Source organism: Oncorhynchus mykiss, chromosome 3 (assembly GCF_013265735.2).
Source record: "Oncorhynchus mykiss isolate Arlee chromosome 3, USDA_OmykA_1.1, whole genome shotgun sequence".
Taxonomy (NCBI): domain Eukaryota; kingdom Metazoa; phylum Chordata; class Actinopteri; order Salmoniformes; family Salmonidae; genus Oncorhynchus; species Oncorhynchus mykiss.
This window is the reverse complement of record NC_048567.1, coordinates 53,684,888-53,701,700: the sequence shown is the minus strand read 5'-3', so window position 1 is coordinate 53,701,700 and position 16,813 is coordinate 53,684,888. Positions and strand designations below refer to the sequence as shown.

At 45.2% G+C, this 16,813-nt stretch overlaps 1 protein-coding gene across 1 annotated transcript in view; it reads left to right on the top strand.

Moving 5' to 3' along the window:
• The window catches only part of LOC110520198 (R3H domain-containing protein 1-like), a 75,105-nt gene that overhangs the window by 45,169 nt on the left and 13,123 nt on the right, over positions 1-16,813 (top strand). The window contains 15 exon segments of the mRNA XM_036974578.1: positions 2,793-3,048; positions 3,893-4,172; positions 5,745-5,780; positions 6,247-6,330; positions 8,362-8,494; positions 8,873-8,951; positions 9,188-9,247; positions 9,752-9,892; positions 10,214-10,322; positions 10,746-10,841; positions 10,925-11,007; positions 11,160-11,377; positions 12,979-13,275; positions 15,272-15,459; positions 16,644-16,766. Coding sequence (XP_036830473.1) covers positions 3,936-4,172; positions 5,745-5,780; positions 6,247-6,330; positions 8,362-8,494; positions 8,873-8,951; positions 9,188-9,247; positions 9,752-9,892; positions 10,214-10,322; positions 10,746-10,841; positions 10,925-11,007; positions 11,160-11,377; positions 12,979-13,275; positions 15,272-15,459; positions 16,644-16,766 — 1,884 coding nt within the window. The 5' untranslated portion in view covers positions 2,793-3,048; positions 3,893-3,935.

The following is a 16,813-nucleotide window of genomic DNA, read 5'->3' as shown; positions in this document are numbered from 1 at the left end:
TATTGTTTACCTAGTTTATATTCTGGAAAATAAAATTGTATGTTCATGGTTAGTTAACACATGATTGGACTGTCACAGACAGATCAGTCCATTTGTCTCTGTGGTTTATTACGGTGTCAACTTGCAGATCGACCGTAGCGGACTGCTCCCGCTTTCCTCTCCTCCTGCCCATGTTCGTGCCATGCTTCGTCACTATTTAAGTCTATAGGACACCTCCCTGCATGGGTCCCAAATGGCACCCTATTCCCTATATTAGTGCACTACTTTGGACAGGCCCTGGTCAGAAGTAGTGCACTATACAGGAGTAAGGTGCCATTTGGGATGCTACCCTGCCTCTTGTTTTGTACACAGCAGGGATGAGGAAGCAGCAAACAGCTTATTTATCCAGCCTGACAAAATCAATACCGTTTCCACTCTTAGCTGTCACTTGTTGACACCAACACAGATCTCATTTATATCTCCAACATCCATTCGCCGACTGGATGACCGATCGGAAAGAGAGAGGCATGCACACACACAAACGCACGTTACAATCACTCACAAACTCGCCACTTCCAACCTTATTTGTACTCTTAGTTTTCCCTCTGCTCACTGGTCGGCCACAGTTGGTTGAGCAGCTCGATGTAAATCCTTAACAACCTAAGCATTCCTCGAGTCAACTGTGAGGAGAAGAGATGGCCGGTGCTGTCTCTGTCTGGCTCCGGCTAGCTGCTCGGATAGAACACCCTGGCCAATTAGTGTGAAATGTGGACTCAGACCCCCCCATTGAAGAGGAAAGAAGGAAAAGTAACAAAATACAAGCCCCTGGAGGAAGATCCATGAAGCTCCATGAATTGGACCTTTTGCGTCTCCAAGGGGGAGGGGGGGAGGGGATGCCCTTTGCCTCTTTAATATTGTCCATCTGTCATCCACAAAAGCATTTGTGTGAACCAAGTCACCTTGTGAGGTGAACAAGCATCTGCCGTAGAAATGATGCACTCATAAATTCATAAGAAAACACAAACCACAAGCATATGGACAGACACCGAAAATTCTACGGAACGTCCAGTCATTGCTCCGGCTGAGACCAGAAGTCCCAGAAGAGTCATGTGACTACAAGGCTCAACATCCAGGGTCAAGAAAGACCTGCTTCTTAGCTGTTCCACTGCACGCACCACAAACTTGTTTAATGGAGGTTGATCCTCATGGGGCCTCAGTCAGGCAGCACTGGTCCTCCCACTAGAAGAGACGGTACTGTACTCTCCTCTCTACCACCAGCCCTCCACCACCAGCCCACCCCTTCTCTCAGCCCGGGGGAGCCTCCATCTGTGGCCACTCCAGAGCAGGGGCGTGGGAGGGAAAAGGTTGGCCAGGCATGCTCTCCTTGCTCTCCTGACGCTGGATGTGCTGCGGAAAAAACGGGAGGGGGTGGGGTGGTGAACTACTGAGCTCTCATGAATTCCAGAACTGCTCTTGTCTGGTCGCATTAAAAGCATAATTGTCCTTGAGTGTGAGTCCGCTTAGAGAAGAGGTGGGAAAATATGCAGAGTGTCTCGTTCAGCCCCTCGCCGACGTCTGGTCCCTGTGACCCCCCCCACAGCGCAGCTTGCGTAGTTGAGATGTGGAGGGCTTATGGCAGGCTGTCACTCCCAAAAAGCACAGGGCAGGCAGCCCAGACAGCAGGAGGCCTGGGGAAAGAGACTGAGCAGAGGGACTTGTGACAGACACCACACGCCCTGTTGACAGACAGGAGGCTGCCGCACACCGACAGACGGGGGTGTGTGTGTGTTGACAAGCATTTGTGTGACCGTAAGTGTGTGTGTGAGACACTAAAAGTCAACCAGACACGCGCACACACCTGTCCTCTCTACTGACAGCCCCCCACCAGCCCTGGGCTACAGATCTCATGAATCCCAATCAGGCGAGGCCATCGGAGGATTAAATAATGCAGCAGCCTCTGCTTCAGCTCTGCGCTACCTCCATTAGCCTGATAAATGTGCTACGTTGTCAGTCAGGTACACAGCAAGTGTTTGCTTAGCTGTACCCTGCCATTCTCAAGTCAACACGTCCCAATGATCTCAGGCCTCTATTTGGACTGGTATTTCCACTGCTGAATTCTGCTAAAAATGTGAATTGAGAAGCACCAACAGAGTCATCTGTCCAGTGTAGAGCAGATCAGATAACTGTTCAGTAAACTGGACTGAAGAGAGAGACTAGATTTAGGATGAACTAGCTACCATGACGCCATGCTTCTTGGTGCCCATGGCAACCTCTACGAGGTGACACAGTGCCCGGTTACCTGGGGCTCCGTAGGGCTATGAGGTGAGTTGGAGCCATTGTTAACTGGATTATGGAGCGAGCTGGAAATCCACTTGACCTCCTGGCCAACCCCTCTGACTGGGACTTCCTCCACGCAGCTTCTTAACCCAGAAGAGAGCAGAGTTTAGCGGGGTTAGAGCGTGGCGGAGCTCTGAGGGAGCTGAGAGATGGAAACGTTAGCTCTCTGTGACAGCCTCCTGCACTGCAGTTTGGCCTCCAACCACAGGAGAGTAAAGAATCAGAGAAGCAACAAATCCACGTCTTCTCAGCTAGACAGTGGCCGTTCGGTCAGCCAAATAGAGTTGATTTAAAATGATTGTTTTAGTATCACTCCTACTCTGTGAGTGTGTATGCAACTGATAACTTCAACACCCTGTTCTACAAATATGTTAAAGATGAGTTTACATTTAAATACATAAATCACCAGTGAACACACATACTAACAAACCATTCTCTCTCTTCCTCCCTCCACCTGTCTCTCTCCCGCTCCCCAGGTCACTGAGGGGCATGAGAGCCTTGTCGGAGGCCAGCGCTGTTGCTTGCCGGACCCAGTGCTGGTGACGGGGACATGGGCCTCTTCCTCAGGGCTTCCAGCACGACCCAGCTCCACACAAGTCAGAGCCTCAGCCACCAACTGGTCCAGCACCACCCAGACACCAACGGCAGCAGCACGCAGAGGGACCCCGCCTCAGTGGGTCTCGCCCTTCTCTTCGGCGCTGCCACTGACCTGCAGGCCAAGCACCGCAGCCGGTAAATACACACACACACAATCAGACATCACTCGCATCACAGACATTACAGCCTCTGCAGTAATAGTCACAGCCCATGTCTCAGGACAAAGCATTAAAAAGGCAGTCCATTTCAGACTAGAGATGGCAGACTGGATAGGCAGGGTAGAGCGGGCAGTGACAGCCAGAGAGACTGGGTGGGAGAGAATAGGATGCCAGTGTGGTGACAGGTTGCCAGATAGGAGATAACGCAGGGAGATTGCTTCTCCCGTTTTCACGATAAGGAAGATCGGGATCCCTGGAGGCCTCAGTGCTGCTTGCAGTCTCTACAGGCCCACATATGGGAGTGTCACCACCACCGTGTCTTTCCTCCCTGCGAGGCAGGCAGCCTGGCAGGCAGAGCAGTCACAGCTCGCTGCACCATCTGGCCATGCTGACGTCCGCCCTGGCACCAGGCACGCACTGTCAGGCAGGACCACGGTGTGAGTAGAGGAGCGTCACACACACAGGAGTAGAGCACATCTCACCCTCTATAGTGTTAATGGAAGCGCTTCAGAAGCCACTGATTCTCATTAGCACCTTTGAGCTGGCTGGGCTCTCCTGAGGGCCAGGTGCTGCTCACACTCTCAGGGACACGGTTTTCATCAATTTAGGGGTGTAGGGAAAGGGGGAGAGGTTAAGAGTTTAAAATTATGCATTATTACACAGTTGGCTATAATATTGGGTGATTTGTCATTGAGGAAACTTCATTGATCTGTTAGTACAAATAGCTGCTGCTGAAACAGTAGCCTCGGGGAGGACAGGCAGTGGCTGAGGCTGACCGAAGGAACCGTGTCGTGTGTTGTCCATCTCTTTCTGCTCTCTAGGTCTCGAGCTCTTGGTAGACGAAGCTCCAAGTAGCCTTCTCTAATGAGGATGTCTGATACTGTCACTGTAAAGGAGACTAGCGCCACTATGAGAGGTGTGGAGACGGAGGAGAGCCACCATGCCAGTGCCACACCGACACCAGCGGGGGGAGAAGAACCAAGCCCGACCAAGACAAACGGCAGGGAGCAGGCAGAGACCCCGCCACAGGCCAAAGCTCAAACCCAGCTCCAACCCGAGATTCAACCAGAGAGCTGCTGCCAAGACAAGAACGAAACTCAGGTAAATCTCATCACAGAGCAGGGTTGTATCTTACCACCTGGGCCCCACACCGTCCCGTACCAGTCAGCCTTTTACATTTTTTTTTTTTACCAATGCCTGCAACCCCCCCTCCCCACAAAATCAACCATCCTTCCCAACACAATTTCCGTATCAAAGTATGGCATGTCCGTTGACGGGGTTGGGTTATGTACCAGAGGACTACACTAAATGTATATGCAGCGAGAAATGGTAGGGGACTAGTGAGACAGACGTGTGAGGGTTGGGGGTATCGGTGGGCTTTGTAATGGTTAGCAGAGCGGGGAGAAATAATTGCTTTCTGATACAGCACAGGCTCAGGGGCCCTGGGGAGTCCCTGGCAAAGCACAACCAATCAATTGTCAGATAATTGAGTTGTGAGAACCCGCAGAAGCGGTGTACCGCAAAACCACTACTCAGTTATCATACGCTTGAAGGTTAACCTTGTGGAGGTTTTATATGGCAGGCGGCCTATATCGTTTTTTCTCTCCCATCCTCTGACAGGTAGTGCGTGAAAGATTTGAACAGCTAGGCTAGTCTCCTTTCATGCTGTAACATTTCCCTCATGCTATCCCCCTTTCTGAAAAGCCTTGACCCTTTTCATATCTCAGCACCACCAGTCTTCTCTCAACCTGTCTCCATGTGTATAGGTGGTTATATATGGTATTACAGCAGTCAGAGGAGAGCTGTGTTTGAAATGGCACCCTATTTACTATATAGTGCACTATTTTCGATTAGGGCCTATAGGGCTCTGGTCAAAAGTAGTGCACTTTATATGGAAAAGATTGCCACTTCAGTTGTATCTTAGCCTGGCTGCCCCCCCCCTTGTAAAGGTGGTTGTATAGTACTAAAGGCAGTTGAGATAAGGGGGAGGGGGGGATATACCTGTAAGGGAATGGAAAGGCCAGGAGCCATGCAGTCAGTCTGCTGAGGAGATCCATGCAAGAGCGGAAAAGCAGATAATCTCGATCTCAAATCCCAGTTTATCCACAAACTTCTCCTGTATCACCCCTAGGGGGATGGGGAGGCGGAACAAATGCCTTTACTGCCATCTGTCTCCTCCACTTTGCAGATCGAGGCGCCTCACTGCACACAAGGTGCTGTTTTAGATGTGTGTGCAGGAGAGAACAGTTATTTTACAATTCCCCGCGGCCGTTCTTCCAAGTCTAGAATTCAGAGTAGCATGGAGGGCAAGGAACACTTTCTTTCCAAATCCTCTACCACAGTGACTTATTTAGACTTGGGTATAATTTAGCCTGATGCATTAGGGCAAACAAATTAAAATGTTATTGTGCATCAACCATTAATAAATAAGGGTTAGAATCTGTTGGATATTTAGGCAAAAGAAAAGGTTGCATCTTAATATTTCTTCATTACAAAAACATTTAATGGATCTGTTTTTGTAGAGATGGATTAAATGGTTTCAAGAGCAGATTCTCATCTTTACTATGTAATTGTCCTCAGTCATTTTGTTATTAAGGGGACTCATCCCAGGGCTTACAGACAATGAGACCCTTGTCTCATGTGATCCATTTTGTCTCATTGCCTACCGTACAGCGGCAAACACCGGGACAGATGGGAAAAAGGCCCAAGGTACAGTGGCAAGAGGCATGTCTGTAACAGTGTTTGCTTGATGAACCCCACCATCTAATAGCTGACAATGAGTTGTTTTTCCCTTTTAATTTACACTGCCTGCACCCCCCCCCATTTTGTGTAGTATATATTTTTTACGCTTTTTTTAAGCTTGTGATTTTCAGTTATTCAAGTGTAAATTCTAATGCATTAGAATCATGACGAGTGATCTAACCAGTGACCAGTTAATGGTCAATCTAACCTAGGTGACCGTGTGCATGGTGTTGTCTTGAGCTTGGGTTGCCATGCCAGTGTGTGCCGTGCTTGCATGGGAATTCTGGATTCTTTTAAAAATGTTCCTTCTGATACCCCTCCCTCCATGCGCTTGGTTTGTGGTGTGTTTTCAAACTCTGCCTGCACCGTATTTGTCCCATCCTGACTCTCTTCTTAACCCTCACCACTCTCCAATCCCCTGTCTAACTCAAAGTTAAAGTTAGTTCGGAGCCTGGCTGTTTGCGAAGAGTCCTCTCCTCCTCCCCCTATTACCACTGATCTGCCTCGAGAACACAAGGTAAACTGCAAATCCCCCACGCCCCTCCTATGACAATTCACTGCCCCTCCCCAAACCATCAGCTGGTGTCAACCATAATTTCATTGCATATTTATACCCCACAAGTGCATCTCTTTTAATAGTGAAACGTCAAGAAAGAGGTTCACAAGAAATTCCTGTAGTTTCCACACCTCACCAACAGTTCCCCTCTTTGGTTATCTTCAGCTTCCAGAACAACATTTTCCCCGCAACAAAAGCTTCAGAAAGGAATTTGTTTGAATAACACGACGTTTCCAGTTGCTTGAAATGATTTTTGACTATTGAAGCACCTACCTTGTTTCAGGTCACTCATCACATGATTCATATTTAGCTTTACATGCTGACCAGACCGGACACGTCGCGTGCGCAAGCGTCGCAAAATAAATGTAGAAATCAATGTTATTCAATTATTGCACCCACACTGCTCGGGCGCGCCAACGAGCGTCTGTGTTGCCAAGGGCTAAAATAGAACTCCTTTCTATTTCTGACGCAGATCGTGCTGCAAGTCCTGCCTCTCCCATTTCCTCATTGGTTTATAGAAGCAGGTACCCACATGCCATCTCCTCATTGGCTATACCCACGTGGGTGATTGAAAGACTAAATGTTTTGCCGGTTGTCGTGGTAATTCTATGAAAGTGTAGATGCCAATCACCATTTAAGTTCAAAGATGAAAAAGCCTGGAAGGAGGAGAGATGACTAGAAACGATTCGGTTGGCCGTTTTATGTGTGGATTAATTGTCGGAGTAGAGGACCTTGTGCATTTCAGGTAAAATAACAACTCAATGTTTATATCCCTGGACAAATTAGCTAGCAACAGCAAGCTAGCTAAATAGGACAAATTAGCTAGCAAGTGCAAGCTAACTAGCTAAATTGCCATACATGTTTAATGCTTTTTGACCTGTCCCCAAATTAATGTCATTGGTTCAGAGTTTGTTTTGATATTTTAACCTGCGTGTCGTGATCGCGTTTGGTGTAGGGGTACAAAATAAATTTATGCACGATAGTGCACGATGGCGCACGTGCGCAGCCGGTTTGGGTTCCGTGTTAGCTGTGGTCTAGATTCTCACATTTTTTTGTTCAACATGAAATCAGATTTTTTTTTTAAGACCCAAAAGGTCATACTAGAATTAGCCTATTAAAATAATTGGTTTTAATCTGACAGCAGGGGTTCAAATCTGTTGAATTATTTGAATGCAAGCTTCTGTAGAACACGTTTGTTTTATTAGGTGTTAGGCCAACTTTCTTTCATTCCACCCATTCCATAATAGAAATAGTGTCTCGTTTAACTGGTTTACTGTATAAAAACCCTAAATCAGGAGCAGTATGGAAACTCCCTGACTGTGTGAGTGAATTAAACAAATGCTTGTCAAATTATCTCCCACCTGTGAAAGAATACGCTTGGCAGGGTGTCACGAAGACTCATTCAGTCAGATTTATGCCCTTGAACTGGTGTGTGATTGAGATTTCCTTTCCCAGGAGTTTTTCCCCCCACTCTATTCACTATCCTTCGCTCTCTCGCTTTCACTCAGTCTGTGCAGCATCAAAGCGTTGTTAGCAAGCTGTAACTCCCCTAGGCTAGTACTTTTTACAGGGGCATTTTTTTTCTTCTTCCAATGTAAACATAGCAGATTTCCCCATTTAAAAAAATTAAATAAAAAATAAAAACATTTGCTGTCCCTCGGCCTCGTTGTGTGCTTGTTTTACTTCTACTTTTGTATTGACCAAAAGATTAAATGAAAGCCTTTCTGGGTGCTTCAGATTCTTAATCAGAGAAAGAGTAGGCTGGGCTACTCTGTAGGGTGTGAATGCTCAAGATCATAGCATTAAACTGATAACCTTTAGGACACATGGGCTTTCCTACCATGCCACCCTACTAGCTACCTAATCTGTACATTTGGAAAGTTGGTGGGGTCGTTATCATTATCCTGATGGATAGCTCCTTAAGGAAGATAAATCACCTAATCCCATTTGTTTCATTATAAAAGGTGACTCCAACAGTCTTTTATTTTGAAGGATGAAGTTGAGATCCAGGTCTCCCAGTCATTTGACAAAGAGGAGGTGCCACCCATCAAGGATGAGGAGGACAAAGGTGTGGAGAAGCTGCTAGAGAAGACTGAGAGGATGCCCAGGAAGATGCTGTCCAGAGGTAGGCATTGTCTGCGTCCCCTATGGGCCCTGGTCCAAATAAGTGCACTAAATACAAAATAGGTTTCCATTTGGGACACACATCATCCTGTGTGGGTAAGCACCGGCTATTGTCTGGAATCAGAGGTTTCTCAGACGTTGTAAAGTTGATTTAAAATAAACCACAATAACAGCTTTCTCAGTCAGCACTCAATGAACCTTCAACATTTCTGTAAAATTAAGTGAAAAAGCAATGGATGGTCTTATGTCCTACAAGTTCAGCTTACTTTAAAAAAAAAAATATTTCTTGCTCATTAATGCTCTAACTTTTGCGAAGTTTCTGCGAAATGAGGAGACACAATAGAAAAGTTTTTCTTTAATGCCTATTTTTCCCCTCCAGATTCCAGTCAGGAGTACACAGATTCTACCGGGATCGATATCCATGAATTCTTAGTAAACACATTGAAAAACAACCCCAGGTGTGTACCCATGCTAGTCATTTGAAAATATTTAGTCTGTTCCCACAAGCCCAGCTGTTGTTCTCTTTCACTGGTGAATAAGCAAAGACTCATTCTCTAAAAGGTTTGAACACTTGGCATCTTCATCAGTCATCAGTTGCAGTTTTTTTCATACCCTGAGGTAATGAGATGGATGCTCAAATGACTAAACAGACTCCAAACTAATTCTCTCCATGTTCAATCCATTATATTCACAGGGACAGAATGATGCTGCTGAAGTTGGAACAGGACATTCTCGACTTTATCAGTAATAACGAGTGAGTAGCTCAGCTGAGTCAAGTTTTTTCTGGGTGCATTTCAACTGAATTTACGAGTCTCTTGTGTCTCGATTTGTTGAGGATTTTGGGGGGGGGGGGGTGGTTCATTTAAACAGAATAAGCTGTTTCTGTTCATTTATTAAGCCTCATGCATAATTTCGTGTGATGTCTCTCTCTGCCTGGGGAGAACTAATGAGATTTCACTCCAGGCTATGTTGGACCGTTTTGCACAGAACGACTGTTCCTAATTGTCCTGTAGTCCCTCTTTGAATTATTGATTTGGTCCCCTGTACTCGCCCCTCGCCCTCTTCTCTCTGTCCTCTCCTCCATACTCCTCTCTCCCTGTCCTCTCCTCCATCCTCCTCTCTCCCTGTCCTCTCCTCCATCCTCCTCTCTCCCTGTCCTCTCCTACTCTTTTCCCATCCTCTCCCACTTCCTGTCCTCTCCCCCTGTCCTCTATCCTCTCTCCTCCCTGTCCTGTCCTCTCCTCATCCGCCTCCTCAGAAGCCAGAAGAGAAAGTTCCCTCCAATGACCTCCTACCACAGAATGCTGCTGCACCGCGTCGCCGCCTACTTCGGCCTAGACCACAACGTCGACCAAACCGGGAAATCTGTAATCATCAACAAAACTAGCAATACAAGAATGTGAGTAATCTCTCTCGTCCCTCTCTGCCACAACCAATAATTTAAATGTTCATCCCTACTCTTAATTCAAATGGCTAAGCCTGCAGAAATGTTCTGCCAAGGCAAAAGAGATTTTCCTTTGCAGCCCTCGAAATGAGTTTTTGGGGAAACGTAATTATCTGCGTTTTCAATATTGGGTGATGAAAGTTAGGAGGAGAGCAACAGCGTTTGAGGCGGAAGGGAGATGGTGTAAACATCTCAGGTTTCTTGGAACGAATTAGTACTACAACTCAAGTTTCCATTTTTTTTTTTCTCTTCCCCCCCATATCTCTCTCTCTGTAGCCCTGATCAAAAGTTTTCAGAACACATCAAAGACGACAAAACTGACGACTTCCAAAAGCGCTACATTCTCAAAAGGGACAACTCCGGCTCAGACAAAGATGACAACATGGTAAGATAGTCATTTGATGTGAGGCTCCCCAATACTAGACCTCATTATGATCAATTAGCTTCCAAGAAAGAAAGTTAAAATGTGAAAATAAATTATTTGCTTTTCTCCATGAAAGCCAGTAAAGTTTTAAAAAGACAAAACCCCATTTTGAAGAGTGTATTTCCTTGATGCGCCAAGCGTAGTCAATGGCCAAATGGTATTAATGGTGTCTTCACTACTAGCACAGCTCAGAATGTTTTTCCTCCATGCACAAAGTAAAAGCAGTAGTCAATGGACAAATGGTATTAATGGTGATTTGTTCAGCGTTTCTTAGAGTATATTCCCTTAGCCCTTTGTTACTGTTAACTAACAAACCATTGCTAAAGGAGACATTGGATGTATGTGTCAGATGTTAGTGCTAAAGCATTGTGTTGACGTGTCTAGATGCGGATGCGGCTGAAGGACGACCGGAGGAGTAAGTCTATAGAGGAACGAGAGGAGGAGTACCAGAGGGCCAGAGACAGGATATTTGCTCAAGATGTAAGAACCATCCCATAGAATTCCCTTAATATATAGTTTGAGTCAGTAAATACAAGTAGCGAACAGAGCTTATTTTATTCCAGGGTCCAGATGGCTTGGCTCTTGAAAAAAGGAAACAGGAGGATGATGCTTGTAACAGTACTCAGCAAAGGCGGCAAATGTTTAGGTAATTATCTCTCACCATAACATAGCCATGACAAATTCACCAATCTCTTACTCTCTGCTTAGGAAATGGTTATGCGATTAATTAGTTTATATCTCTTATAATAGCTAATAAATGTATAATCCCATAATGGTTTAAAATGGCTCCTTCCTCAGGTTAAAAGATGGCCGCCCGGCCAACAGTCGCCAGAGCAGCTCTGAGAACGAACCCAAGTACTCTGACCCTCGGCCGTGGAGCAGCACAGACTCTGACAGCTCCAACCGTAACCTGAGGCCAGCCATGACCAAGGCCAGCAGCTTCAGCGGCATCTCTGTCCTCATCAGGGGAGACAGCTCGGGCAGCAGCAAGAGCATGGGTCGCCTCTCTAAGACTGGTAAATAAATAACCACTACTTCCACTATCAACTAGCCTGGTTAAACCAGACTGAATGCCACCCTCCATGGTGAGTGCAGTGTTCAGTCTGGTTTAACCAAACTAACCACCAACCACAGTTCACTTCACTCTAAATCTCCACCTTTTATATTGGCCAATCAGCAGTGCAGCACCTGTCAAAACGGCCTGTCCATTAGAGGAGCGTCCAATTAGAGAAGCCATGTGACATGACAAAGGCAGATTCTAGAATAATGCCCATCATTCTATCAAAGGGTTTGAATGCTTTCAGTCTTTAAAGAGACAAATTCCCTATGACGACTCCTGCCATGTGAAATGGGTGCTTCACTGTGTGGTCTTGTGCTGTAGGTGTATTCTCAAACAGATGTCGGCAGATGAGGAAAACCAAACCATGCACATTTCATCTCCTGTCTCCTTGCGTTGATATAGGATGCTTTTTGTGTGCCCCCCCCATTTGATTTGATCAAGATATTGACGGAGCATTTTTCTTTTTGGCAACAGTGATGCAGGTCTTAGTGCATTGTCACACCTTGCTGGCATTTAACATACCACTCACATATTGACAGTGTGTACATTTTTGACAGTGTGCTTTCTAATGCGTGCCTTTCCAGCATACTTTCTCCTCTTATTACATTTGCCGCTCCTCCTCTCTCATTTTATTACAACCATTTGGTATCTGGAGTGTGAATTCATTGGTTATTACGTTCACAAAAAGAAGAGCCCCATCTCAAACATACAATGGTCAGTTTAATAGGTGAAGTAGCTAGCCAATTCAACAAAGCATTATTTTAGCATTTATGCATTTTCTCTTCCTTTCTTTGAACCATAGTTCTACAAATGTTATGGTAATATGCTATCAGTGGTTTGCCATTCTTTTAGAATTGTAGTAGAATGTCTTAGTCAATCATGTTTTATTTTGTTTACCTGACAGTGATTAGATTCTAGTCTTAATGATCTAATTATGTACAGTTCAAGAATCTATTAGTTTCATTAAGTGTTGTGTTCTGTTCTGCCCACCATGGACATGGTGGTGGTGCTTGGACACACAAAGTGAATAGCTAAATGAAGACGTTAATCAAGAAATTTATTAAATTGTCATTTAGAGCTGCTGACGATATCATCATCCTCTTTCTATTTTATGACCGCATCAGTCCCACAGGTAATTAGAATAGATCATTGGTTGTGTAGGTTTGGAATTTCAAAATTGACCTTTCAAAGTAGTGCGTTTCTTAATGAAAAACATTAGATTTCTACTTGGGTCAACTAAAGATTATTATGGCAATGGCCTCAACCATTGATGCATTATACAGTTAAAGGTGATTGTCTAAGCCAGACTAATATAAATATCCAATGAATTCAAGCAGCTTCTCCAGTAGATACCATCAGTATCTCCTTTGACCCTTGGCATGCATCTTACGACTGACTCCCTTTCCATCCCCATATAACAACTCTAAGCATGGTGTGTTAACTCTGCTGTGTCTGTAGGTTAAGGCTTTCCTTTTCCTTCCTTCCTTCCTTCCTTCCTTCCTTCCTTCCTTCCTTCCTTCCTTCCTTCCTTCCTTCCTTCCTTCCTTCCTTCCCTAGGTTCACTAGAGTCTTCTAGTAGTGTAGGGTCCTCCACGGGTTCGCTCTCTCGCTCCCAGCTGCCCCTCACCGTCCCAGCTCTAACCCAGGCTGGCCACCCTCACAACCACACCGTGCCCCCCTGCCCAGTGGCTTACCCAGCCACCTGCACTAGTAGTACTGTGACTTATGAGGCGGGAGGCAGGAGCGGCCCGGTGCCGCCACCACCAGCAAATACAGCTAACACTAGCTACTATTTGCTTCCCCTGGAAGCCACAGGGATACCGCCAGGGAGTATCCTGGTCAACCCACACACAGGTTGGTACCCTCTAACCCTACCATTGGACCAGGTTGGTTAGGAATAAGTTAGTTGTACAGTACGGGGGCTTGCGTGGGGGATGTAAAATGTGTCTTGTGTCCTGCCATTGGGTTTCTTTCACAAACCGATATCTTCTTCTTCAAACTAACACGACTCACAAACTCTCACAACTTGCTGCTTATTCCTTGACTGCTTTCTTCTTCTTGTGGTGCATAGAGAGACAGACAGCGTACTGTAGTTTGTAACGTTGGAGCCAGCTGGGGAGGGTGATGTATCTCGGGTGGGGTGGGTATCTGGAAGAAAAGTGGTGGAACGCCACAGCAGAACACAAGGCATTTCTTCATGCATTATTTATGATGTATTTGAGTTCTGAGTATTTTGGGGGAGGTGAAAATTAGAACTCGCTTTGATTGTCCTTTTAAATAGTAAACCCAACCGACAGAATGTGTATCACTTTCCTCAAATTATTTAGATTTGACACGGGAGTTGCTGTCTGAGGCGGCTTGCATTCAAATGAGGATCCGTCTCTCTGCTGCCCGCAGATGAGGTCAGAACAGAAGCACTTTGAAAAACGATAGCGCGCTCGCAAGATCAATATTTCCCGACGTTGGTCAAAACAAATTCCCTAAAGTGTTGCTGAGACAAGGGATAATGGAGCCATACTGTACGGTGTTGAATATAGAAAAACTAGAGAGTAAGTCGGCGCTCTGATGTATAATGCATTCTTCTTCAGTCTGCTCGTTCAGCGGCCGACATAGAGAAGGTTAGTTCTTAAATATGCATGGGTCTGGCTGATAAGCCCGGGTATATGGAGCTGGCACTAATATGTTTTTCAAGAGCCAGTCAGGGGTGTGTAATTGCTTATTGACCTTTCTTAAGGACTTGGAAATGTCTTGTGTTGCACCCATGAATTAATTTAGCCACCTGATAGTTCAAAACTCAAGAGGAGTTATTTTCAGGTCCATGTGTGCGTCACACGTGCAAAAAGTTGAGGAAAACCCATCCTCTCACCACTGGCAAATGAGCCCAGAGTGCAAATGTATAGCCTATATATTTTCTTCTCAATAATTTATTATGACTCCAAATGTGTAGGAAAAAAAATAAAAAATAAATGCTAACTATAGTAGATACTCACCGATTTTAGATTAAGTAAAATAAGTGCATGGCCAAACCCTCTCTAATCCTCGTAGTATATGAGTAACTGTAGAGCTCACAAAGCAAACATGTCTGTGGAGTGTGAAACCTTGTCCTTATGACAATGTATATTACCAACAGGCACTTCATTAGACGTGTGTAGAATACAAATGTAAGGAAAAAACACCCAAGATTTTACCAGGTAATGTGATATATAAGCCATACACTGGAGCTGAGTGTCTGCACTGCTCCGTGGCAATAACCTCCTTTCTGCATTAAAAAATACCTTCACAAAAGGATATTCGGCATTCGGAGCCAGCCTATTTCACAGTGAACCCTCAGAACCATCAATGCATTTTTCACCTGCGATTCAGAGGAGAAATGAGCCCTAGGAAAGAATGAGGGCAGAAATCTATCCTAGATGTTTCTTTCATATTCTCTCTACACAAGGTGCCTCCGCACACAATATTCTTCGTCTTTTTCCTGCTCATGCAAAGGTACACATTTATTATAAATATTTACTCACTTCACTGTGTGAATTCAGAAATAGGCTATGTAAATGAAGCCTTTTGGACACTATACTGTCTACAACTGCTGTAAGGATAATGCTAGCCAAATTACATTTCTGGATACCTAACAATTTGGCAAATTCATATCAAAGCGTTGAAGAATATGTTTAATGTTGATAATGGGGCCAATATCAATAGGGATGAAGAGAATGTTGACAATAATGGTTGATGTGATTTAAAAAGATGGTTTGTGTTGATTATAATGCTGAAAATTCTGATCATTAATGTGTTAATAGAGATACCAGTGCTGGTGGTTTTCCAGTGCGTTTCAGCCCTTCCTCTCTACCTACAGGCCAGCCCTTTGTGAACCCGGATGGCAGTGCTGTGGTATACAACCCCAACCACAGCATGGCTCCTCAGCATCAACATCATCAGCATCATAATCAGCAGGGCAGGACCCAGCAGCCCATGCTCCCTCCTCCACATCCTCCTGGCCGCCACCAACACCAGTCCACCAATCACAACCACGTACTCTCACAGGTCCGCTAACACCCTTTAGCAGGGCACTGAATTTAATTTGAGATTTAATTCAATTCAATTGAAGCATAGGAGAAAATGTAGATGTCACCGGCTTATTCATAACATCTACACATTACAAACCATAACGTGCTTGTTTAATTCCTAGCAGGGCAAGGGAAAGTAGGAAAACAACTGATGTACATGTTCAATTCTTACTCAGTCATCCTAAAACACCCTGGTGATTGACATGGCCCCCATTTCAAAACATTACCATGGCGGTGCTTGACATTGGTACGGTGTAATTCATTGAGGAAATTTTGCAACCTGCCGTTCTCCTTAGTCGCCACCCCTGTCAGAGTAAATGAATTGAGTTCAGAGTGTCGGCTAAACACTGTGACCCTGGTGCAGCACACAGCCCAAACGGTAATCATTAGAATTTTTACAGGCCCTCGGTGGTAGGAATAGCAATCTCTAATAGCAAGATCCCCATCAACACAACCTGTCATGGAGAGGTCCTTTAAAAAAATAAACCGGAGCCAGAGGGGTTGAGCTTCATTAGTGAAAATACCAGGGCAGGAAAATGAGTTGACCTCTGATAGTATGGGTGCACAACCCAGGGGCAGGACAAGGATGCCTTTCCAATGACGCGAAGCAGCAATGTCCCTTTCTAATAAAGACATCATTATAGACACAGGGGATAAGGCTGATGAGGGGTTTGCAAATTGGAGGATATTTATTTTGAACTAAGAGCTGTCCCATGGTGTTCATATTTATGTCTTGTAATTGATTTCCACCAGTCAACCTTGGTAGAAGATAGAGGATATTCATATCCATGGTCATCTATTGACTGAGCTCTTTGTCTTAATTAACTTCATTACTGTTTAGTTGTATTTCCCCAGGAGCTAGCACTAAACTAATATCCTTTTCCCCTACTGTAATTATTTTGTTTATGAGATGGCAATGCTTTCTCCTCTTGCAGTGTTTGCATCTTCTGCCTAATGTCTTTGACTAAACCCATTGCCCTCTACCGCTTCTCCTCCTCTTCTCCTCTCCTGTACTTCTCTCCTCCTACCTCTCCTCTTCACCTTCTACACCTACTTCTCTCCTTTAATCTTCCTCTTGTCTTTTCTGCCTTTTTACCTCTTCTTCTCTCCTCCTCTACCTCTTCTTCTCCTCTACCTCTTTTCCTCTCCTCCTCTTCTCAGTCTGTTCTATCCCTTCCTCAGCCGGTCCGGCCCCTCCAGCCTTCTGCTCAGCCTGTCCAGTACTCATCTGTCTCTTACCCACCTCAGCTGCTCTCCGTCTCCCCTAACCAACAATACACTGTGGTACTTGACTTTCATCTCTTTACTCTTCCTTCATTCACCTCCTCCTT